At 36.5% G+C, this 26748-nt stretch overlaps 1 protein-coding gene across 4 annotated transcripts in view; it reads right to left on the bottom strand.

The window, feature by feature from the left end:
- Window positions 1–26748, bottom strand: part of DMXL1 (Dmx like 1) — an 84386-nt gene that overhangs the window by 45562 nt on the left and 12076 nt on the right. For all 4 annotated transcript variants that reach the window (XM_058044628.1, XM_058044629.1, XM_058044630.1 and 1 more), the window contains exons 3-18: window positions 25613–25690; window positions 23447–23525; window positions 22828–22960; window positions 20497–20563; window positions 17688–17863; window positions 16101–16290; window positions 13178–13346; window positions 9061–9273; window positions 8085–8338; window positions 7310–7994; window positions 6666–6787; window positions 6045–6134; window positions 5637–5739; window positions 3754–3870; window positions 2302–2526; window positions 19–1701 (exon numbers count right to left, since the gene is read on the bottom strand). In XM_058044628.1, the coding sequence (XP_057900611.1) occupies window positions 19–1701; window positions 2302–2526; window positions 3754–3870; window positions 5637–5739; window positions 6045–6134; window positions 6666–6787; window positions 7310–7994; window positions 8085–8338; window positions 9061–9273; window positions 13178–13346; window positions 16101–16290; window positions 17688–17863; window positions 20497–20563; window positions 22828–22960; window positions 23447–23525; window positions 25613–25690 (4384 nt within the window). The remainder of the gene's footprint in view (window positions 1–18; window positions 1702–2301; window positions 2527–3753; window positions 3871–5636; window positions 5740–6044; window positions 6135–6665; window positions 6788–7309; window positions 7995–8084; window positions 8339–9060; window positions 9274–13177; window positions 13347–16100; window positions 16291–17687; window positions 17864–20496; window positions 20564–22827; window positions 22961–23446; window positions 23526–25612; window positions 25691–26748) is intronic.

Genomic DNA, 26748 nt, shown 5'->3' with positions numbered 1-26748 from the left:
TTGGAAGAGACAGCTTACCCTGACTTCTGTCCCTGCTTTCTCCAATGTCAGTACTGGTAGTAGCAATTGTATCTGCCAAGGCCATCAGTGACATTTGCTCCATCCTAGTCAGACCTGGCAGGCTTGAATGAAGCAAGTGACGAGAAAGAACCTGAGCATGTTCTGGTCCAAAGTAAGTTGGGCTGTATTGAGAAAGATCAATGACTTTTGAACTGTCTTCATCTGCCTCAAATGTGACAAGGTCATCTGTACTTATAACATTATTTTGGAAGAGATTTTCGTAACTGTCATTGGGCATATCCTGTTTATTTTGACTATGCTGATTATTAGACTTCTCTGAACAGGAAAAAGATGAATCATCATCCGCAGCAAGCAGAGCATACAGAGGCAATGGTGGAACAGAGTCTATTTCTATATAGTCTGTAGTCTCTGTTTTACTGAACATTTTGGGGTCTCTTGCAGTGCTTCCACTGGCACTGATCGTCAGAGATCTGAGCCTCCTGTCATGGTTAGGCTCAGACTCATTTATAGCAACAACTTCTCCAGCAATGCACTTCACCAAGTGGGACAGAATGGCTTTTGCTCTGCGTACTTTACCGAGATCCATGAGTTCCAACAGTTGATATGGATGGTACTGAGGTAAAGTTGGAGATAATGTATGAGCTGCTTCAAATAGACCAGAATCTTCCATTTCCATGGACAGATCAGAGGCAGACCTTTTCCCACTAAGTTTCTGTGCAAGGCTGGTCATAGATCTGGTCAAAGTTCTCTTTGGTGGATGCAGACCTGAGGCAGCTGACTGGCTTTGTTTCATTAAGCTAGTTAGGCATGGCATACTTCCACTGCAGGAATCTGTACTAACTAATTCCTGCTTAGGAGATTGCCACTGGGAATAAACATGCATTTCACAATCCATTCCAACTACCAGAATGCCATCACGCACCCAAGACAAGGATACAGGAAAAGGAGGTGACCCCTCCACAGATGAAACCAAGTCAACACAACGCAGCAAAACAAACCCAGAAAGAGTCGCAGCCTTAGGACTGCCACTGTGGGAGACTGCAGCAATCTCGTTACCATTTTGTTCCTGCCCCTTCCCAGACACCTGACCAAACATATAAAGTTTTGATCCAATTCCCACTGTCAGAATATGTGAACCATCTTCCCTAGACATCCAATCCAAGTGTACCAAGTGCTTAGTGTTGGGTATAATACTTCCACCATGAGACAGAGATGTATCTTGTTGGTTATCTGCCACTAAATCGCTATCAACACTAACACCAGAGTCCAACATGGTGCCTAGCTCATCTAATTTAAGTGTCTGTTCTAAAATCCAAGAAGAACCCCCTGTAGACTCACATTCAAAAATACTAACGTGCATCACAAAATCTTGAGAAAGACAGCTATTTCTAGATGCTGCCTGCTTGTATGCCACTGCTAATCTGTTTGTGTGTGCACAGCTGACATCAGTTGGCCTCCCTGGAACATTAATAGCACTACTACTAGGAAGTCCCTCCTCAATCAATAATGGCCATTCTTCCCATACATATTTAACATCACTGTCTGTGCCATGTTGTGGCATGGAAGAAGCTTCAGTGACAACCCTGCATCTCCAGAATCGAACTTTTCCATCAGAGCAGGAAGTAGCCAGCAGATAAGGTGCACGACAAACAGGATATATGGAAGAAGAACTGAGATGTCCTAAAATGGAAAAAAATACACTCTTACTGGAGGAAATACTAAAAAGCAAAACTGGCAACATTTTTATTCAGTCACTATTTCAGGGCTCCAAATTAAAAAAAGTATTACTGCTTCCTCACAAAGAGGTCATTTACAGGGCCTCACGAAGACGATATGTCAAATATACCATGAAACCGTTTTACCCTTTGATTGCATTTTGTGCCCCAGAGAGGAGTCATATATTATTATTTAAACACGAATACTAACATATATTCTGCCAAAAAATATTTCTTCATTGAAAAATCTAAAACTGTATTTTAAAAAGACTGCTGATGAAAACCTTAACATTTAAGTACAGATCCTACAAAAATTTCATGAATGACCGCAAAATAAAATTTGTGTTTCTACTATTCTCTTAAGTAAGAGCTTTATTTTAATGTTAGTTGCAGGATTGAAATATTAAGTAACAGGAAGTACATTTTAGCAAACCTTTTGGATTCACCTACACATGTTGATTCTAACAACAAATCCAAAACTCACTATTATTTTGTTGCTCTTTCAAGACCAAAGTCAGAAAGGCAGAGATTCCCTATTTTAGTATTTTAAAAAAAGATGACAAACCTGCTGATGGCTTTACACTTATTATTTCGACTCCTTCTGGCATACTCAACTCTTGACTGTACACCATTTTGGAAGACAGAGTAAGCCAGCTGGTACTCTGAAGGTTTGCTCTACAGGCCCGATACTTTTGAGTGAAAGGTGATTGGATCTTCTCTGGATCTGGTGAAGAATACAATTCTTCTGTTTGTATTGTTTCTTCAGATGGATTCGCACCTATCTTTTCATCTAAAGAAAGGTACGCATTGTTAACTTTAAAAGATCAATTATTTCTTTTAATGTAAGAAGTTATTTTATTCACTTCAGTAGTTCCAGAAGGGATAGACAAAATCTGATTTAAAATTTTACATTCGTTGTCATTAAATGTATTCTTATATTCAGATTTAAAGAGAAACACTAGGACATCTCACATTAAATACTTCAGAGACCCTAGAACTGCTGAGAGATTATAAAACAATCAAAGCATGACCAAAAAGACCAAAAGCTGCAAAGAAATATGTATGTGGCTATCCACTGAAAATAAGGTTTCAGTAAGCATAGAATACCTGCAGCTAGGGAAAATTAAATTATGGCCCTCATGTCTTAGCTTACAAACTGATGAAAGTTATTTTTGAGAAATGTTTTAATAACATATTTATTTTATTCCTTAAAACATAGGCTCTCAGATCATGTGATATGAATGCTTCCCTTTTTTTATAAAACTCAAGACCTGGAGTATAAAATTGCTGGAAATGAAACACAAAAATTTCCAACAGATTTGCTGCAGAGCCTTCTCAGTAATTTTCTCATCACATAACTACATCAGAAAATTTAGATCTTTATTATTCTCACTAACTTATAAATTAATTACAATAACAATTTTTCTCTTATTTGAAAGCAATAGTAAGAAATGCTGATTTAGTTTAAATGACAGAAACATGGATTATAACGAACTTCTCTGGTAAGTGGTATCAGATTCATGTTTATTAAAATCTTTAAATGTTAACAGAAAACTACAAAAGTGTATCTTACCTTTCTATAAAACCTAAGAGTTTTAGAGATAGTTTGGTCGTTTGAAAGAGGACCAGCAGACTTCAGAACATCAAAATTATTTAGAATTGTAATGGCATCACTGATGCTCAGACTACATTCCTATTTAAAATGTATGCATAAACTCAAAAATTGAAAACTAGAACTTCCAAAAAGCAAAACGTCTTAACTGTTAGACTGTATTAGAGCCAATTAAGCATGTCTGTCCTTAGAATGCACAAAAAATACCAAACTCTAGGCTCAGGCTGAACTGAGCAGTTTCAGCAATCAGAAAAGTAGGTAATCAAGAAAGAATGGTTGTGATAAAATCTTGTAATCAAATGCAGAATCTTTTCAAAAATATGAAGCATTTTAGATTACACTGAACAACAGATATTCACCAGACAGTGGTTTTTTTAAAAGAAAACTACAAGAAAGAAGGCTTACCTATTGAGACAGGAATTGCTTTCAAATGTAAATGCCACATATGTAGTAATGAACGGGTTTGTGTATATTCTATCACTATTAAGTAGAATTTTTCAGAGAATCCATTCTGCTGGTTTCCTGGTGAAATTGAGAACAGGAAGATCTTAGGGGTTATTAATCTGAAAGCAAAACTAAATTTTCTTGGCTAGCAAATAATCAGATTAAGCTAACATGAATACTGAAATGCAATTATCTGACTGCATCTAACTCTTACATTAGCTTTCTCAGTTTTTTACCACACCAACAAACACTACAATCACAGGTAGTGATTCTTACTCGTGTAAGAACTGCCAGTGTTTTCTTTCAGAGATGACAACACATTTGGCTGACTCTGCTATGTTTAAAATTAAATCCCAGAATGTATTATCAAGTATAGTATAGTCTAGAAGAGAGAAAGAGATATCATGCTTCTTCCTAAGAATTTACTTGCCATAGTTTTACACAAAAAGAAGATATGAGTTGTACTATCAACAGGCACCCAATTCTGGAGAGTTTACCCAGGTATTCTCTTTCTTTTGTATAAAAGTCAACCCATTAGGACCAAAAAGGAATAGTTAATTTAGGGAGTCTTTTTCCTCTATGATTCCTCTGACCCTCTAGGTGTGAGTATACATAAAACATTACCAAGAATAGCCTGTATTTGCCCTGTGCTTTTAACACTGCAATGGTTATGGTACCATAGAAAAACATAAATGAATTTGTTCTTTTTAAAAACAATATGAGGTAAATATCTCAGTATTAAAGAGGAAATATGAAAGCACTAGAAAATAATTTCAAATTAGAATGCATGCAAATGATACAGTTCTAATTTAACAGTTTTTCAAAGGGTCCATTTAGCCCAGTTCCTTACACGGATGGCATGCAGCAATCTGTTACCAACTTTCAGAACACATACTGATGTATACAGTTGACTAAGATCAAGTAAATCCCTATTTGTTCTAAAATTATTTCTGTGTGTCATACTCAAGATGTAAACATATGATTGTGCTGCAGAGTAACACTTTTTATGTCTTCTATTTTGTTTCTTATTTTCAACACCTCAATTGCATTTTTCTAACTCCACTAAGGGCTGGGATTATCTTCACTACCCCAAAACTCTTCCTCAGTTAAAAACAGCCAGTTCCAGAACCAAATAATCACTATGTATATTCAGTTCATTTACTATTTCCCTAGGTTCCTTTGACACTTTCCCGCCACTCTGCTCCTTTCATTCTAGGCCTCTCATCTAGTACTGCAGATGTCCTGGTATCACAAACTTTACTCCAACCCCTTTTTCCTCGCACATTATTTCATTGGGACAGAACAATGCAATGCCTACATATCCAAATTACTGAGGCACTCCACCAAGGAAAGCCAATCACTTTTTCCAGAGCAGTCCAGATCTGTCCAAGGATCTAGAAATCCACACACTATTCACTGTATTGCAGTGAGGAGGAATTGTTTGGCTCGCCATTTGTTGTGCCATGCAAGGCCTGAGGAGCAACATTTAGCTGATGTAAAAGAACAGCATCCACCACGACAGGATACAGTACGTCTTGTCTGTGTTCATACCCTACAAGCACTTCACAATTAAAACCCTTCCCCCTTTCATGTTAAGGGACTGCCTAACACAGGACATTATGGGCATCTTGTGATTTAAACTACCTGATCTAAAATTTGGTTGCAAACAACTCAAAGGAAGTGAAACACCCTTGAGTTTCACTAGTTGCGTTCTTCTGAAGACTTCAAATTAAGGTATTTGACATTAAAATTATAAAAACCAAGCCATTAAACAAGTTTTTTCTTCTTTAGAATGAAAAATAAAACACTGTCTTCAATGTTCTATGACAAAAAAAATTCTTTACCTAAGTCTGATAAACTGTTCTTCTTTGAAGGCATTTCCTTCTCCTGGTTATTTAAAATAAAGTCTTCTTGAAAAACATGGAATAACTGTGTTTTCCGGCCATGCTAAAGAAGTAAAAATACACAAGAAGTGAACATCCTGGTGTATACTTTTCAATAGTGCTCCCTAACACAGGAGCTTTTAACTTGGTAAGTTAAATACATCAACAGAGGACTCCTCATGAAAATGCACTTTCATTACTCACATTCTTTCCATTTACAGCTACTGTTGAAAACAAGTACAAGAATATGTCAAAAATAGTTCAAGTACCCCAAATTTACCTAATGGAGAGCTACAGGTATTGCTTTTATTATTAATGCTTTTTAAAAAGCTAATTATGACACAAGATGAGTACAGCAGAAGATCTTACAAGCTCTGTGATGGCATCCAGTTCAATGATACATCCCGGGCGAGCTGTAGATTGCTGACTTATGATGTTAAAAACTTCTCCAACATATTTCTGTTTGAAAAGAATCGGGGGGGTGGTCTTGTTAACTTTTTATGCGTTTCTGTGGCACAACCTGCTGGATAGGCGCAACATCACTGTGCAAATGCTAACTAAAGCATATAATATACACTAGTTGCGATTCAGTAAGAACAGAGGTAACATTCCCTGTTTTATGAAGAGCACATTTGGTTTTGACAGCTGAAAGATGACAAGAATATCTGGAAAGCCTCACATACAGCAATTTAATGTCCTTTCCCCAAGAGCTGAATTGTTGTCTCAGCTTTTCCTCAGGATAGCAATGCACCCACACAGTTATGATTCCTTGTGGTGTAAGCACTTCACAGATATTTCCCAATCAAACCTTATGCAGAATTTGAGATTAAATGAAATACAGTATAGCTAAAAAGCTTTACCTTATCTGTTTTTACAAGCAAAATAATCTGCAAAATCCTCAGCAACCAGTTTAGTCAGTCACCAAGTCTGAGCCCAGTGCAACTGAATGAAGTCATAACATGCAAAAACTTGAGATGGCTTTTCACTTACAGAAATTTCTGGGTTGGAGAGCTCACACAAAAGTTTCTTAGCATCTATTACAGCTTGATATAATCTTAAATGCTGTCCGTCACTAGCCACAAAGCAGGCACTTGGAGAATTACAGTATGCACCTGAAAAGCAGGAAGAAAGTGCTCAAATATTCAAACACCATATGGCTTCCTTTTTTGTTTTTTGACAACAGGCATTTTTGAAGTCGTGACAAAAAATTACACAGCATAAAAAGAAGTCCTCTTCTATTCACAAGCAAGGATTACAAAGTTTAAAGCTGTGCTTAGCAACCAAATCAAAGTATACGAAAAGAAAACAAGAATTCCATTTGAAAACTAGAGCTAAATCTCCGTCATTTAAATCTTCAGCATGCTATGAAGTATGCACTAGAACCTAAGAACTTTACTGCATAAGCTTCTAAAACATCAAATACATAAAAGAGTAGAACATAGAAACCTTTTACAGAGGAATAAAGAATTCCCAAGTATCAGCAGTTTGAAAATTTGTGAAATTTGTGAAATAAAATGTTAATGCTTAACATTTTTCCAGTATATTCAAGTATACCTGCATTATCTATTCAAGTGAATTATTTGGTTATATTCATTTCATTTAGAATACGTCACAAATCAGAAAATGAAACTCACCAAGGCAATAGCTGGGTATAAGCGTGGGCAGCCATGCAACGTTAGAAAAAGCTGAAACATGAAGAGAATTGATCCGAGCAAGTTCAGAAACTCCACCAGAATAGGACAAAGGCCCAACAGGATCTACTCTCCATAGAATAAGTTCACTGTAAACAGCATTGGGATCCTGGGATGTCACATTTGCATTGCCTCTACTCTGAGGTCTTACTGGTGACTCCTGAGACTGAGAAGACTCATTTGTCTGTATTGCTTTCTCAACATCTGGTGAAATTAGAGCATTGTGATGTGAGGTTGTAAGCAGCAGTGGTAACACTGAGTGGCAAGCCAAGTCGTTAAGATGAAAACGGTGACCACAATATCGGGATTTGTGTGAAATACTGAGTACAGTTGAAAAAGCAGATTCTTCAGCAAAACTCACTAGCCACTGGTTCAGTGACCCATCTGCATGTTTGGAAATCATCATAACATTAGGTGTGAAGATACTTAGTTTTAAGCTGTTGGTAGATTTACTGTGCCCAGAAGAGATAAGCATAGATGAAGATCGTGTAAGGCCAGGAGGCTTTTGTTTGCCTTGTTGAATAGCTAAGTCAACATTTTTGGTACAAGCATACATCACTATACTTCTGCAAAGAGAGTTTGCATCACCTGTGGGAAATGCAACAGGAATTCTTGAGACAAATGACACCTGCAATTTTAAGAAAAAAAGACTAAGTATTAGGGTTCCCATCAAACTTCTCACTGAACACCGATGTAAAATTCAGGAGGAATAAAGTACCTGCACCTGGCGAAACATGCCAGGCTGGTATTCATCCAGCCAGTCCACATGCCACACCAGCAGGGAGCCATCCATAGGATGTATACTGAAGAGCATGTCAGCATTTTTACTCCATTCAGAAAGCAGAACTTCAATTTCATGATCAAAAACAGCAGAGGATAAAGGAGCAAGGCTTGAATATGGAGCAGCTTTCTCATCACCCAGTTCCTTCTTCTCTTGGTTTCCTTTCTGTTCATCTGAATTTTCATCAGCTTCTACAACACACACACACACACACACACACACATATATATATATATATATTCAAAACCAGAAGTATAACAAGCAGTGTTATTCAGGTATTGGAGCTAATTTCAGGCCTTTTATAAGCTACCCATATAAGAACTAATTTAAAAGGATGAAGATTACAATCATAAATCCTCTAACAGAGCTCAGTGTCTAACAAACCAAAACAGTTTGTATTGCACCTTAATTTGAAATATTTTTCGTTTCCTCTACTTTATACAAATTTTTGCATGCATAGACAGAACAAAGGATAATAATCTCCAGGATATATATATTTAAATTAATTGAGTGTACTATGTTATAGAACAAAGCTATTTAAATTAGCTGTACATTAATATCTAAAAAAAAGTTAATTCTAAAGTTGCTCTTGCTTCCTTAATATTGAAGTAACATTTTCATACACAGGCCTCCAGTCAGGCCTAATTAAATAACACAGTTTTCAGCATCTATAACTCAAAATTTCTAGAACAACTACGAAAAGAGAAATCAGAATTTCCAGATACATTTTTTTTAAAGTCACTTAGATACTTTCAGTGCAAAAGAAGAAAATGCATTGAAATGCCACTGTAATTTCTCTGTATCCTTGCATGTCAAGTTGCCAATCTCTCACTTCCCCCTGGGGGAACATTACAAATTACTTTAAAAACTGAAAACCATTTCTCTACATGACATGTGTCTGCATGACTTTTACCTTCTTCTGATCTGCCATCCATTTGATTAGAATCCTCAGTATTAGTCTCAGGGGAATGATGTTCAAAACTCCTTTTAAGTTGTTGCAAAAACACTTCCATAGATAAGGTAAAATGAAGTTCTTTGTTGTTTAGCCAGTGTACAATAAAAGGTCCACTTTTTTCTTCATTCTCACCAAGACTTAAAGATGTGATAGAAGGCAGTAGAGGAATATCTACCAAAAAAAGATATTGATTGACATTCTTGAGAACTAAGTAAGTTAGGTCAAAAAATAATTTTAGAGAACTGGTTTTCAAACAGAAATCCCACAATGAAAAAAATAAATCCAAGTGTGCTGCCACTTGTCATTCCCTGCACCAACACCATCTGCTTTGAGACTTGTTCCAGACAGAGGTTCTTTAGTATGCTTACATTAGGATAACAGTAGGGTCCTGCAATGTTGATGTAATACTGCGCATGCAGCTTAATTTACTTTTTATTTTGCTACTACAGCTCAGTATGAACCAAATCATTTAAGCATAGTTTTCCAATATTCAGTTCACAAAGGATGCTGCAGTAGATATAGACTGTAACCAATGACCATAGGGTTTACACTAGCAAAAATTAGTACAGAGATCACACAATGAATGCCCTCTGGAACACCATCACAAAACCCCGGGAGTTCTGGTTCTGATACATTCTGTTAATTCATGTGGCTGTTTGATGGCATTTGATGTCCCATGTTGCTGTGAAAAATAAAGCAGAAATCACAAAGTGTGGGACAGAAGCAAGGATCAGACTGCTGCAGAGTCACATAATCTAAATTAATCAAGGCTAAAAAGCAGACAGGTGATTTACTGCAATTTCCTCAAATGTGTGATACAGCAACATGTTAAAATCTCAAACTGCATGTAATTCCCACCTAATAGTCTCCATGTATAGTCTCTTCTCCTTCTGCTCCCTATTTATGCACCATTACTTAAATTCCACATCCTGGGAGACAAAATACTTTTCACCCAAAATCTGTTGTTCTAATCAAAATCAGCAATAGATTTGAATTACTAATCATCCAATCCAGCCAAGGAAAACTGTAAGTGACAGCACAAAGATAAAATAAAGGAGCACCAAGACAACCAGCAGTATTGTTGTGGGTTGGGGACACAGCAGGGGAACAGAGCAGAAGTAGCACAGGTCATTTAAGAAGTCTATCTACCTACACAGCCCAAAGCCAGTCTCAAAAGTATCATTATACATCTGGAAAGTAAGAGAATCTGAAGGAAAAAAAAAATTATTGATGCCCTTTGAAAGATGAAGCTACAGTGAGCATGAATAAGGTGAACTAGAAAGATTAATTTTCAGATTAATTATAAATCTCTGTGCTTTTTTAGTATTTATCAAAGTCACTAAATAAATCACTTTTTTCCCAATTTCCATCTAAAACTACCAGCTTCTAAATGATGTTCAGCTCTGGACATTTTTCTTAGTGAATTTCTATTTGCTTAATAAATCACAGTATCTCTTCCCAGAAAACTTTTAAGTCTTTGAATTCCGTAACTTTTTCTGTAATTGCCTAGAGACAAGTTTGTCCTAGCAACCACTGCTTATTCCTTTCACAGAATTCCACCCAGGCTGGACAACAGAAGAAATAAAATTATAGTATAAAAGCAGGTTGCAAGGATTTTTGTTGCATACATGCTATAAGTATATATGAAAGCATTATTCTTCAAAATGTGAAGTGAATGAGAAATAAAGCTGTTCTGGCTTTAGTTTTTATCAGATATTTTTAAATGCTGTAGGATTGGCAAATTTTAAAGTAAGACATCACGAACCAATTTGCTTTAAATCAAATTAAAGGAAATACAATTAGGCTTTTGGACTAAATTTAATTTCAAAAGGGCAAACAAAAAGGTCTCCATTAAGAATGTGGTTAGACTAAGGTACTTAAAGACTTGACTGTGAGGGAGAACACTTATTTCTTCAAATTAAGATTTAAAATGTGAAAGTTACCTCAGAGGTTCTACAATAAAGAACAACCTTCTATCCTCCAATCTACTGAGTTAAAAGACAAGTGATCCAAAAGACATTATTGAACAGATACTAATTAATATAGGTAACGTAAAAAGAATGCAAGATTAGAAAAGCCAATGACAAGTTTTAAGTACGTAATTTTTCTAATTTTCTTCAAAATTGTTTTTATTGTCATTCTGTAAGTTTGTTGCTTGGCATATTTATGCTGCAAAGTCTATCACAAGCAAAGGTAAAGTTTGCAGAGTTGTGCTGGTTTTGCCTGGAGTAGAGCTAACTTTCTTCATGGTGTCTGGGCGGTGTTTTGGATTTGTGCTGAGCACAGAGTTGATGACACAGAGATGTGCTTGCTGTTGCTGGGCAGGGCTTGCACAGAACCAAGGACTCTTCTGGTTTTTGTACTGCCACACTGGCAAGGAACCTGGGGCTGCATCGGGCATTGGGAGAACACTCAGCCAGGACAGGTGACTGAAACTGATCAAAGGGACACTCCAGACCACATGACATCATGGTCAGTGCTTAAAGTGGGAGGAGGAAGGAAGAAGGTGGAAAGCTTGAAGGGATGGTGTTTGTTATTCCAAGTGACTGTTAGGTGTGATAGGGCTCTGCTCTCCTGGAGATGGCTCAAGATCTCCTTGCCCACAGGAAGCAGCAAAGTCATTCCTTGTGTCTCTTTGGTCATGTGTGCAGCTTTTGTTTCGCCTATTAAAGAAAACAAGGTTGAGATAAAACCTATTAACTTGGTTTTATCTCAGTCCAGGAGGTTTCTACTCTTCTGATTCTCTCCCCAGTCCTGCAGGGAGTGAGCAAGCGACTGCCTGGGGCTTGGTTGATGGCTAACAATGGTTAATCATAACATTAGCTATTCTGTATTAAAAAAAAATGCTTTAAAAGCAAGTAAAAAAAAGGTCAAAGATTATGTGCTACCTACATGAAAAGATTAGCTAGCTCACTGAGCAATCTGAAGAGGAAAAAATATAAGAGGAAATAAACAAATCCCCAAGATGCTTTCAAGAAAGTTTCCTGTGTGACACTGGGTAATAACAAGCAATGTCTGGAGACTTTTCCCATGGAAATATGATAGCATTGATGGTACTGCACAAAGCTGTAAGAAGTCTCCTTCTGGTAGGCTGGATGTGATTCTAGTCCTGTCTGTTAAAATATGAACCAATGAGCTGCCACTCAAAATGCTGAACTATAATCAAGGAGAAAGTGTTTAGAGCTTTCCTTAGCAAAGCAGTGTTAATGGAAATCACTCGTTCTTTCCAATCATACCAGACTGTACAGCTAGAAACATGAACTCATCATAAATGCTCTTAGCTGAAAACTGGCCTTTCAAACAAGTTAAGTAGGAACAGAAAAACAATACTATAAAAGAGAGTTTAACTAGTTTAAGAAAAGAATTACATAGTATGTTTGTTCATTAAGTCCAGACAGAGAAAACCACACCAGAACCTTCATGAAGGTCATTCCATATTGCATCTCTAGTCAGTTTTTCAATGAACAGACACACACTTCATGAAAATGAAATCTTCAGTCATCTCCAGGAGAGCAGGGCCCTATCACACCTAAAGGTCACTTGGGATAACAAACAGCGTACACAGAGATAATGAAGACAGAAGTATCAGCAGCTACAGGGGAGTTTCCTCAACCCCTATCAACAGGTTGTTACGGTGCAAGGCAATATCAAAGTTTATGGAATATAAGGGTGAAGGCATGTTTTGTTTGGTTCAGAGACAGAAGGACATGAATGTGAGGTTATTTCAACACTTAAGAAGCATACCCTTTTTTTTTTTTTCCAGTATGTTCCCAGTATCATACACAATTCACAGTAAATTTTAACTCAAGTTACAAATACTTAGCTTTCACCATTTTAGACACTATCAATCTCACTTAAAAGATGAACAACATAAAAAACAGGATTACTGCACTGGAAATTTATTCAAATAATTTCATTACTGTAGAAAGTTCTTTCATGCAAAAATGAAACCAACATACTAGCAATTTTGCATGATTATTTAAATATTGAACAAATAGATCTGCTAAGTTTCCAGAGAGAACACATACCCAACAGCAACTGGAGCTCACTTCATAGCAAAGATTACATTTATTACCTGTGGCTGGATTGATACTGGCAGCAATATGGTAGTGGCAAAGGGCATTTGCATGAGGAGGAATGTTCCTGTGAGCTTCATGAGGATCTTGCTGATGCAGAGCACATCCAGTATGTGCTACAACAGCACCTGACCTCCTCCTTCCTCGTCGGAAGTGCCTCAGGTTTAACTGCATGAAGAATAAAGCATAATTTAAAATCCTTTCAAAAGAAAAAAACATACTTAATCTGTAAATGGTTTTCTAGGCACTAATAAATGATATTTTTCAGCTTAAAAGCTAACTAAAAGAATCAGTGGAGTTTCTTGCAATCTTGTGTTGAGTCTGCAGTAGAGAGAAACCAGTGCCTTTGGATTTATTTATGAAGGCCCATAAAATACCTTCATGTAGTAACTACTTCATACTTCAGTGTGCAGACAATATCCATACAGTTTTTGTACTTTCACAGAAAATACTCGTGTTTCATAAACACACACCATGCTTATTCAAGATTCTGAACAAAGCAACAATACTGAGTAGTCTCATTTAATGAAAAACAGAATCTGTACTTTGGATCTAATTAGATCAGCACTTCAACACCCCACAAAAGGCCACAAGTTTCAAGATCCTCCTTGTTTATACAAATACTTGTTTCCAAGAGAAAGAATAATATTTAGTTTTTAAGACTGCTTACACATTTCAAGCCTTTTGTGCTGTAAACACCTATGTAAGCACCCAAAGGTACACAGAGGTACACAATTTGTATTAAAGATGGTGTTACACTCTTGGCATTCCTTTTCACTTGCTGCGCTTTCTATCCTTTGTTATGGTTTGGGCCTGGCAAGGCCAGAGCCCCCATGAGTATACCTTCTACCTAATACCTGCTGTGAGATGTGAGCAGGAATAAGCAAAGCAGGCTCCAGCTTAAACATAAAGAAAAGTTTATTAACTAAACTACACACAATTACTAAACTACACACACACAAAAAAAAAAAGCAATCACAAGGAAAATGAAAACTACACAGAAACATATCCCCCTCCTCCTCCAGGTCCCAGTACAATTCATTGCCCAAAATTATCCACACTCAGTCTGGCACCACCCTTTAGAAAATCAAATCTTCAGCTTATGAAGAGTAGACGGAGTCCTTCCTTGTACCACGGACTTCTTGTCACAATTAGCGCCGCCCGGAGTCCTGCTATCTCGTGACATCTCCCTTCCATGCCAAGGTGCTCTCACCACCAGGCATGGCATGGGGCAGAGGCCTGCTTTCAGGGTGGGCCTTTTTAAGGATGCCTCGTCTCGTTCCAAGCAGAGCACACTCTCATCTCTGGGACCTTTGTCCCCCCCATTTCTTCTATACCCCCTGGGGCCGAGGGGTCTCAACACCAAACTCTCCTGTCTCCGAGCCTCCGCTTCCCCCTGCAATGCAGCCTCTGTATCACCAGGAACGAGTCCATGGATCAACAACAAAAGAAAAGAGTCCAGCAAAGTTGCCACTCCATCTTCCCCCATTTCTTCAACATCTCTCTCTTTCTCTTTGCCAGACCTCCTTACTGGCCTGTTTCTTCCTTCATCTTCCACCCTTATCCCTTTCCTAGGTAATGTTAGTGAAGGTAATGTTCCGTGAAGCGGCTGGGCTGCCCGCTGCCCCCCCCCCCCTTCTCCTCCCAGCCGTGCTGCCGGCACATGATATCAAGTTTCAAGGTAAAAATTCCAACACAGGCTGCATTCTCTCTCCGTCTCCAAAAAAAGGGGGGGGGGGGGGGGTGGGGTAAGCAGGTCGCTCGATGCCCCCCCCACCCTTCCACCGAATCCCGGCCTACCGCAGATGGGCTTTCCCCTCCCCCAGCCCAGTAGCCACTGGGCCGGGGGAGAGAGGCCCAACCATCCACGCCGGAAATCCCAAGAGGGCTCTGAAGGACAAGAGCCCTGCTTTGCTTTTAACTCTCGGGTTTGTGGTCTCAAGAGGCGGATACAATGCCCCACTGGTCAAACCAGGTGCTCATCTTAAAATCCGAACACCCATTGGTGACCACAGCAAAACAACATATCCCAGATGTCCCATTTCCGGTCAAACCACGACACAGCATGCTCATGTCAAACAGTCTTCTCTCAATTATCACAAAATTGCTGTACCTGATTTCTAATGTTGCCTCTTATTTTCCACACGAACACAGAAATTTCTCCAGCTTCCTTTTTCCTCCTCTCTTTTACTATTTCCTTTTCTCTGTTGTGCCTTTTAGCCTGCCATTTTCAGGTATGCTGCACTATTTTTCAGATATAGCATGCGCTACAAGCATGCTAAATACATCATTCTATTAATATAAAAGCACAATGCCCATATATGCTCTACATACCTTTGAAGCAGACCATTAATGCTACAATTTCTTCCTTATTCACACTGGTTAGAAAATACTATCTGGTAAGAATCACTTGCCTTACTGCTTATGAGCAGTCTGCTCTGAGGACTACTGCAGAAAGGCTATTTTTCTTCCCTCCATATTACTATTTTTCCACTTGCAGAAGTCATAGAGACCATCCCACAACTTCGGAGTGACAAATGAGCCCCTACCAAACATCTTAAGGCAGCATCACCCCTGGGTTTCACATAACCTATATATAATGTGTGCTCCATACTGCTCCTAGCCCTTTGAACTAAATACTGCAAAGCATTCTTTCTTCAGTCACCAGACAAAAATAGACAGTTGTGACTTTGGAACAGTGTGTCTTCAATGTGAGAAGCTCAGCAAAAGAGTTGTCAGCTTAGCCTGCCCAAGGAAGACTTCAAGGAAATTCACCCTTTTATAACATTTTATGCACATCTCTGATATAAAAGTATAAAAGATTTCAACTTGTGATACATGTTTGAGATACAAATTACCAACTTATCTAAAATCACAACTTTTTACATGTGTTTATTCTCACTGTTCAATTTCAATTCTTACCTCCAATGCACTCTGCACTTTTTCTTTACTTGAAGTATTTCTCTTGAAGTTATTTGTGAAGTTCACTGCTTCACTCCAATTGCTGTATCCTCCCCCGTACAACAGACTGTCATTGGGTAACAAAGTCTCTGCCCAGAGACGACAAACATTATCCTTACAGCAAGTCAGGAGTACATTGCAGACAGCACCACTAATGAAAGAAAATTTAAGGAGTGAAGAAGGTGCTAACTATTACACAGCATCAAAATAAACCAACATTTCCAAACAGTTTTCCACTACCAGCCTTTGGAATTGCACCAACTTACAGATACTGGCACAAGAAAAACTCATCGACACATTGTTATGAAAATAAATGGTGTAGGAAAGGCCTTCCGCTCTGATTAAGCATCTGACTATAAACCACCTAAAACGTCATCACATAATAGAGCAACAGCAAATTGTGGATTTTAATTTAAAGAAAACTTCATATCTAGAATAGCAAAATGTAAAATTTTTATCTTTTAAAGTCATTCACATAAAAAGCTAATAATATTCTGGATATCCGATTGTAATTCCAGATCTTACTGTTATCTATAAATTATAAAACAATATATATCCAAAAGACAGAAACTCAGATAATACCAGGGAACCAACAGACAATTTAAATCTACGAGTTTTTAATCTTAGTTACTGTTTTTCCAAGTCTAACTTGTGTTAAATGTATAGCCAAAAAATCCCATTACCCTAAACCAGACAGTGGAAAAAACTACACAGATCATCAAGTTTCCAGGTCATATAAGGTCACTATTTCGCTCTACATAATGCTCTAAAGCTATGACTAGACTGTCCAGCAGCAAACTCCCTGAGGAACCATGGAGCAGGTGGATTTTCAAAAGTGACACACAGAGTTAGTATATACTTAAGAAGAGTCTTAAAGACTGGTATAATGAACAACATAAACTTGCTCAACACAAAGGTAGGCAAATGTTTGCTACTTGGAATAACATGGTTGCAGGCCACAAAACTGCTAACACTACTTCAGTTTAAGATTTAAAGTCCTGGTGAAAACTACGCATAGGTCATTTTGGAATCATCTTAACACAACCCTAACACCTCAAACTAAAGGTATCAGTTCCAAATGAATACTTGAATCCAATTTCCAGATACTGTTTCTGACAGAGATCCAGCATTGTAGTAGGCAGAGAAACAAATCAAAAGACACAAAAATAACTGAATGTTTGTAAAAGAGGACTTCAAGTCACAGAACTTTTGCTCTGATTCCATCAGGATAGAACAAGTCAGGATTAAATGCATGAATGGTCACTTAGTGCAATCAAAAAAAATGCAAAGAGACATGACTTTTCAAGAGCTGATTTTGTATTTAGTTCAATGCCTAAGTCAGTCTCTGAGACTTCTACCTTTTCAATTCTTTCCCAGGTAAGAGGATACTTGCCTTCCTCTCAAGAGCAAAAACAGTATAAAAGGTGTGCACACTCAATAACTGAAGTAAAACATTTAATTGTGTGGCGGTTGATTGTAGAGAGAGGCAGACTCTAGAGTTTGGGGGTTTTTTTGGCAATTTATGAACTAGTTATTAGAACTACTGACCGTGGCATGAATTTACTGGTCTTTCTCCATGAAAATGCAATTACTGATCGAGGATGAGCCAAATAAACAAATGAAAAATCAAGCTCTTTTGCTTGGTTTTCTGGACTGGCACCAGGTGGTGATACGGCTGACCGCCAGCTCTCTGCATTGTACCATACCTTCACAAGACAGTCATCCTGTGGAAAGACAAAAAAGGACAGTAAATAAGATTACCTTGCTTAAGAATATGATGCACTTTAAGTACTTTTGGGTACATCTCCTGAGGTTTCATTTTTCTTTAAAGTAAAATGTTTGTCTTATCTGAGAGGAACAGCTCCATAAATGGAACTTCAAAATGTGATCTTAAAGAAAACACAGGAGCAGAGCTTTCACTTAATTCTTGCCATTACTAACTTGGATTTCATATAAGTCCTTCTGATTAACTGCCAATTTTTAATCACAAAACCACAACTTGCACTAGCCTGAGATGGTATTCAAATGTTAATACAACTAATTCTACCTTGTCAGAAAACCACCCCAACTCCCTACATAAATTTAACTGGAAACAGGAAAAAAAGGTCATAGATGATATCTCAAAAAACAAGCTCAGTACTGGTCAGCCTGTTTTCAGACACACACACGAACTGATTGTGCCTTCAAGGACTAGATAAATTAATCTGGACCCAGATTCACAACTTGTTGATCAACTGTTAAATGTGAATGGCACTAAAATATTGAAATAACCTGGGTATGCATAACACGACCCTGCTAGGGGGGACGATAGGTTGGTGTTGCTGACCAGCATTGTCCCTCACAAAGTGAAGTAAAGGAATAAGACATAGAAAGAAAGGTGTGCTTTAAAGTTCTCCAGGCATGTAACTAACTTAAGCATTTATGGTAAAAAATATGTTATTAATTTTCCTACTTACTAATTTTCTTACTTATTCAGTAATTCGCTTTGAAGGAATTTATAAACTAAAATAACAGGACATAAAATATTGGAGTCAAAAACTCTGCAATAATATAACCTTCTATAAGCTATTTGCAGATTAATTCCTTTTTCCACCATTCCATCAAATTGTAACATTAGAAACCATTAAACCATTAACATTTGACTTGTAAAATAAACATTAACTCCTACCCATCAAAAGAAGGTGGAATACACATATATATATTGTTGACAATAACAAAATACTACCTTTTTACATAAAACATATACCCAAAGAATTTTATTTAGCTGCAAAGTGGCTGGAATGGCTCTCATTTCTATGACAGTAAAGGGCATCACAGAAAATATAGCAAGAAATACAACATTCAAATAAGCACAAAAAGAATGGAGCATGAGAATTTACTGCTTTGTTTTTATACAGATAATAATCTAGCATGAAGAAAGCCAGTATTTCACTTTGTGTGTTGAAAGCTTGTTAACTGGAGTATAGTTTCCCTAGAAAAGGAAATCTAGGCAATTTTTACAAATTGGTTACACCTTTATCTATCCTTAAAGATAGCAAATGTCTGAAAAGTTAGTCTTCTAATCAAGCATGATGACCTGAAATGGCAAGCTTTAAAGGAAAAAAGCCACATACAACTAATAAAGATGTGCATTACTCATCTGTTTCTAATGCACATAACTGAACCACAAAAATATGCATGACAACTACCTTTCAAAAGCAAGATTTATTTGCAGACTGAATCACCATCAACTCTTCGTTTTTTAAGCATGTATTAGGGGATACTATGACTCAAACAGCCAAGTTCCACATTATTACTAAATGAAACACTGTTCTAACCACTTATTACGTGTACACACTAATTTTTCACTCATGCATCCAAGACACAGTAAAGCAAATTGCAAAACTGTCTTTTATTCTTCAGCCTGAAACAAGTTCTGTCAGGTTTCTATTGCTCAGGATTCTGACACTCTTAAACCAGGTTTTCACAAATATCAGCAACTGATATTAACTTTACATACTAGAATGTTGTTTTGTATCTAGTAGCTCTGCAGCCTTTAGGTTCTTCAGTAGGTAGCAGAAATTCAATGCAGAAAACAACTATTTCTCCCACTCATATTCCTTAAAAGTAATATTAATTCTTGTATGGGTTTGTCACATTTGTTCTCTGGATCCTCTACATGATCTTGATTTTTTTTTTCTGCTTTGACTTGTAAGGACATTATTCTCCTACAAAACCTGAACAACGAGTTTTGGAGTACAAATAAAAGATTAGCTTGTTTCAGGAAAACAAAAGACTGGCAATTTGCTTTAATTTTTTTGCTTATTTTGCCAAGGGGTTCTGCTTTTGCTGACAAACTGCTCAGTGTTGAGCACACAGAACCAACTAGTGAGACTGGCCACAAAAACTGTCATGAACCATGGAGGGGAATGTGAACCTCTCCTACAGACACAAAAAGGCGTACAGATGTGTTAACACAAAAACATATGAAAGAGCTATTTTTGATTTCTTAAAATATTTTTTGGTATTTTGATTATATTTCCTCACTAGCAGGATAGCTAGCAGTGATTTCATCCACAGATTTCCCCCATTCCTCAAAACTCGTCTTTTTCTTATGTCTTATAATTTGGTACAAATTAAAAATGAGTATTTTAGAATAGTAAGCACTGAATATTTGGTGCGTGACCTCCCTGCCTGGAACCACCCTTCTACCAAATTCATGTTTACCAAATTGTAAAGACACATAGACAGACTACAAAAAATTATGAAAAACATTTTTTTTCATTAAGTAATCTTTATTTTTTTCAAATGTGTTTTTGTTGGTTTGCTTTAATGCTTATCTGAATTAGTACAAAGCTCTAAGGAAAAAAATGCTTACCTTTCCAGCAGTAGCAAAAAACTCCCCATCTGGCGAGAATTTCATTAAACAAACTTGAGAAGCAGTTCTATAGAATAAAGACAATTAAAAGGAAAAAAAAAACCTTTAACAACTTTTATCGAATTCTAGACATTTTTTTCCTTGAATGCACAAAACTTTCTGAATTCTGAAATACAAGTATGTATTCTGTTGTGTGAAAGTTAAGTTTTAACAAAGTCCAAAAGACTAAGATGTAAACTCATGTACAACACATGGCTGTAGTGATCCAGAAAACCAAAATCTTGTAGCTGAATATCCAATATTCAAAAATATTGTAGCAGAAAAGCAGGTGCCAACAGATTAACCTGCTCTACTTCCACTTCACACAATTATAAGGATGTCAAAATGGTCTCTGTTGTACCATATTATCTTCCATCTTCTCCTGAATGACAGATTCATTTTTCATATTTCCTAGACTTACAACTCAAGAAAATAAACAGTGTAAAAGGAATAATGTAGTTTTAAAGTGTCTGAAAGTAGCTTTTATATGAATGGTCACACTGCTATAACGTGCTACACCAAAATATTCTAAACCTAATTATGTGGTTAACTTTTGGAGCATTTTACTTTAATTGGCTGCACTAATAAATGAGCTTCTTTTACAGGGTTTGAAGCACTCAGTTATTGACTACGTAATAAAGCTTATTAAAAGCAACAAGAGCATACAAAAATTTAATTGCACACCACAGATACAGTGCACATTTTTGTCTTGAATTTAATAAACATGTAACATGTTGTTGAGGCCCAGCTTTCACAGGGGATTAAGTTAAATTAAGGTCAATAAAGCAGGGTGCATTTATGTGCAGTAACAAGAGCAAGGCAATTACAAAAGCCCTGTATCAAAGAAGTCATCCAGGTTTAAGCAAAATTCTCCTGCTGGGGCAAATATGAAAACTTTTGGGAATGTTTCCTTCAGGGATTAAAACAGGATAGTTGCAGGGGCAAAATAATGTTCTTGCAGACTTCTCTACAAGAAAAACCTATTCTAAATCTAATTGCACTACAAATGCCAGAAGACATACATATGCCAGAAGGCATAAAAGGTAAACAAAAAAAAGCAAGTTCTGCTGACCCTTTCCAGGACCTACTCATTCAAAGAAAGCAACACTTAGCTATCTCCAACAAAGAGAGTTTAAAAGAGGAAAACGTGGAGAGCTGAGAAGCTTTTTTATGTCTTTATACATGATAGAAATGCAAAACCCATTACACAAGGGACAGAAGAAAAGCACTCTCTGTATGATCTTGACTACTGTTACCAGAACCCCAGATCCTAAAGCCATACTCAATGGCATTCTGTCTACAGGCTAACTTCTCTTATTAGGCTGAGAGATGAACGCCCAAAGATGTCTCAAAAAATAGAGTAAGTCTTCAACTCCTTGTAATTAGAAAGTTCATCACATGCCAAGAAAAGTCTTTGAGTTGTCATTTGGATGATCTTGGGTTTTTAAACACATTCACTGATAGAAGTTCAAGTAAAGAGAAAAAGGAACAATGAAGGATCATAAAATGGATGTTTTTCTGATACGTCCAGAAAACTACCTATAGAACTACCTACTAGAATTCTAAGTGCTTCAAAAGAGTAACCTCAGGTGGGTCTGCTCAGTCAGCCATTTCAGGAAACTTCTTTAGGAGATGGCCATATGGAAGATGGTTCCCACATGAACCATGTACCCACCCCACCACACTAGCAAAGTCTACTTATGGCAGAACGATTTAAATTGTCTTATAAAATTAAGTACTAAACTAAAAGACTTCAGAATGTACAATATACAAATGCAAATATCAGTATCAACATGAACACAAGAAGAGAATTCAGAGACAGAGAAAAGAGAATGTATCAACCCTGACTGTTCCAAATACCCAGAATAAATCTAAAAAAAGTATGTGCAAAATCAGGGGGTGGACGTGTAAGAAGGAAACAACAATACAGTACACTGAACAAAGAAGGAAGGTTTTTTTAAATCAGTCCTGACAGCAATTACACAGCTTTCACCTTATTCCTGCTACAAAGAAGAGTGCTTATTGGAGAGCTTCAATATTAGCCTACCCTCAGTATTTTACTAATCTTGTTTGTAGCTGAAGAATTGCTACAAAACCAACTGCAACTGATCTCATAAGAGGAAATAATGTCACATAGTCAAGGGAAATATGATAAAAACTTATCTCACATCAATAATATTTATCAAGTAACAGTATGCAATAGCATTTCACATAACTACACTAAGTATTCAATCTCAAAGTTATGAATCAGTAAAGAAAAGGAAATTACTTGTCTTTAAATGGATTCCTTACTTGCATTGCCAGATACATCTCCACTCTCCAAGTCCAACACCTGCTCTTTCAGTACTGTCATTGTCAGGAGGGTTCTCCAATGGAACATTCGACCAAAGTTGAAGACAATTGGAACCAGTCAGAAGGCGAGTACCTGGAACAAATATTTATCAAAATCTAACAACAAGCAAGTAGCAAACTATAGACTTTTATAGAGAGAGAGAGGAAAAAAATTTCTGCAAAGCTGAAACTGCAGAAAATAAACTGGCAGACACACCTTTTCTAGTGGTTTTTTTTTTGTAGATTTGAGCACCTAGAGTTCAAACTACGAATCAATCAAATTTTAGTTATTCTCTAAAAGAAATGCCTAGGTCTACTGCAGACATTAGTTCTTCTCAACAAATATTTACCATTTAAGCCACGTTTTCTTATTGGCTCAGATAAGAATAATCGAGCCAGACCATACAGATGCACTTAGTATGTTAGTTCTCCTGTAATAAGTGACAAAAGGTACATTTCACTCCACTTTGGTATTCTCTATCATGCTAGGACAGGGGAAAAACCTGTACCTTGTCCACAAGGAATGACAAAATTTAAAGCAAAAAAATTAGTTGCAGTGTTTCTTTTAATCTGTCCATACCTGTGGGATCCCATGTTAGATTATGCACTATGGCTTCCAGTGAGATTTGAGCATTCTTCTGCCACTGGTAATGTAACACCTGAAATTTTAAGTATTTACAAACATTAGCATGAAAACTCTTCATTCTCCTCTTTTTATAATATAAATAGTACATCTTCACTGCATTCTCTAGATTTTATGAAGATGTTTAACATAAGTTACTGTTTATCTAATAAAAATTGATTCATTCTGAAATTAAAATGAAATAGCTTTTCACTAACGTGGCCATACTTAAGAGGTTTTTAACTTCTTATTTTAAAAGTTTAGCTTGAAAAAAATTAGTATATAAAATCATTACTGGAATTTGAGAAATGTTTTAGGAGGAAGTAAGATTTTATTTTTGCAACAAAGAAAAGATACCAAGAATTACACAAGTTAAAGGCACCTGGTGTTTGATATCTGTACCATTGTTGAATAAGAAGTTCAGAAAGGTCAAGGTAACAAGTGATATTTCCCCTCCACTCTTTTTTTTTTATTCTTTTAATATACAACAGGACAGTCAAGTGTTTTTCACTTTTGCATCACTGCTTCACTCTCTAGAACAAGTTGAGGACTAAGTTTACAAAATATTTATCTTGTCTGTTTCTGTAATACACCAAAAAGGTTTGATGCTTTGATTTATAAAAGAAAAAGAAAACATTTCTGGAAATAATATTAGGAGCCAATTTCTTTCTTAATTCCAGATTATTCCAGCCAATTCTTTCTTAATTCTTTAAAGTAGTCATCCTCCACCCCAAAAATACCACACAGAAATAGATGTGAAGTTAAAATATGACAACTCAGTCTTTCAGAAGTTTGGCAAAAGACATTAAGAAGCAGCTGCAGATAAGGACTTACACAGAGTATTTGCAGACTGGATTTTTTGGGGTTCTTTAGACCCTGAACATTGCAGTAAATGGAAGACAGAGAATCTTACAAAAAAGTTGAACAATATGCTGGAAACCATTGTATAAAAGTAAACTGAAAGAATGAAGTAACAGAATATTTCTACAGCTAAAAAACATTTGAAAGCAAATCGTGGGTGGTGAGTGCTTCCCCTGCTGCTTACAGTTACTACTCCAACTCTGAAGTTTCAAATTAAGTGTATTCTTTACCAGTATAGAAAATCATTACTGGAAAATGGGGTGGATGGACCAAAAACAAGAGCAGTACATCCAAAATTTTCATAGGAGCGTGTGAACGCACATCTTACAGTAATTTTATTCCACTGCTTTGCAGTGATGTAAATTATTAGGTAGGTGTTAATTTCCAGCTCATTAATTAATGTATAATATACCACAATATATATACCACAAGTTTACATGTACATTGAGGATCTTATGACTGAGTTGGTTAGTACAAAGAGGAGAATCCACTAGATGGTGATATAAACAATTTGTTAATACAAATGGTGACCAAGCCCCGGAAGAGGGAGACATAAGCTCCTTGAGCAATTGCTGTCAAAGCTCTTATATCAACACACTGTCTTCAATTAGAATCTAATGCTTCTTATTATAGCCATTTGCCTCCTCATGTAAGAAACATGGTTAAGTAATTTGCCCTAAATCATATTATTATTCAGAAATTAAGATTCTCGATGCTAATCACTAAACCACTGTCACCAAAAGCCCCAAAAGAATAAATATTTTTCTTATTCAACCATTTTAACACTGAAGTATAATCATTTTTAAAAAGCCACAGATTTCTGAAACTATTGCAATTTGGCCAAGTGCACGTAATTTCATAAGCAAAAGATAAAGTAAGAACCACAAAACACACCAAAACAAAGGCTACACAGGCTGGTTCAAAAAGAAATTTCTATTTTAATGCCTACACTCATGGCAGAATGGGGCTGTGTATGTGTTTTTGGATTCTGGTGTATTTTGGTTATGAACTACATGATTACATAAGCAAGTAATATGAAGCATTAGACTAAAGCCTATCTTGCTCAAAACTATTTCAAATTACAGGCCTCTGTCCTTATCTCACCCTTTTCACTTCCCAAGGACCACCTTTATGTCTCAACTTTACTCTAGCATTAAAAGAAGACATAAAAAAGCTGCAGCTTTAAAGCAAATTTTACTTTAAAGTAAAATCTATCAGGCTCTGTAACTGCTCAAATAAATTAAGGACTGATGAAATACTTACATTATGATGACTGCTGTTCTGCTTCAAGATGCTAAATGGCTCAAAGATACAAATCACCTTTCCATAAGAAGCTGCAATCTAAAGTAATATACATTTATATGTAAATAAACACACATAAAAGAAACAAGCTGAACAAATAAAAACAAGATGCAAATGGTTGATTTAACTTTTAACCCTGCTTGTAGATAAATCTGAAGCTCACATCCATATTTCCTTTTGAAAACAGAAAATTACATTTATATGTAAATAAACACACATAAAAGAAACAAGCTGAACAAATAAAAACAAGATGCAAATGATTGATTTAACTTTTAACCCTGCTTGTAGATAAATCTGAAGCTCACATCCATATTTCCTTTTGAAAACAGAAAATTACATTTACCAAAAATCTCTAACCTAGTGTTGTCAATAATAAAAACACAATCCTCCATTTACTCATTAATCACAGTAAACTACTGAGAGTATAGCTGGACAACTTTTTAAAATCAGATTATTAGCAGTCAATCTGCAGAGTTCCAATTCTCAAACATGGAACCAGTACTCAATCAGAGCACTTTTGTGTACTTCCCTAGCATTAGAACAGGCTACCTTTCAAAAAGTTATTTCAAAAGATCCAAACTATGCCAAGAAAACACCCAATGCAGAAAACTGTAAATAAAACCACTACTAAAGGCTAACATAAAACAATCCAAAAAAAGTTGCAATATGGTCAGTTTTAAGTCAGTGTTTGAAACTCTTTTTTCATCACAGATTATCAACCACCTCAAACTTGCATTAACAAAATTACTAGCATTTGATCTCAAGGTATCTATATAAAAGCAAGCCTAGAAGACTTGCTAAGAAGAGCCAGAGCAAGCAAATGTATGTTTAAGACCTCACGCAGAGAGCTTGAGAGAACTGTCACACGACAACATGGCCAAAAAGTACTTTGAATTACAGATTTACAAAAATTAAGGAGTCTGCATAGGTCATGAACAACAGACATCCTGCATTCTGAACTGATGGTAGTTAAAAGAAGAACATCTACAGATATGATATACTGCAATAATCAATCTTCTATTTCTGTAAAATTCTGACTTAATGTATCCACAGTTTTCCTTTAACAATAATAAAGTAAGTTAGATTCACTTTATAAA

This window comes from Melospiza georgiana, chromosome Z, assembly GCF_028018845.1.
Source record: "Melospiza georgiana isolate bMelGeo1 chromosome Z, bMelGeo1.pri, whole genome shotgun sequence".
Taxonomy (NCBI): Eukaryota; Metazoa; Chordata; class Aves; order Passeriformes; family Passerellidae; genus Melospiza; species Melospiza georgiana.
This window is presented reverse-complemented; position numbering and strand designations above follow the sequence as displayed.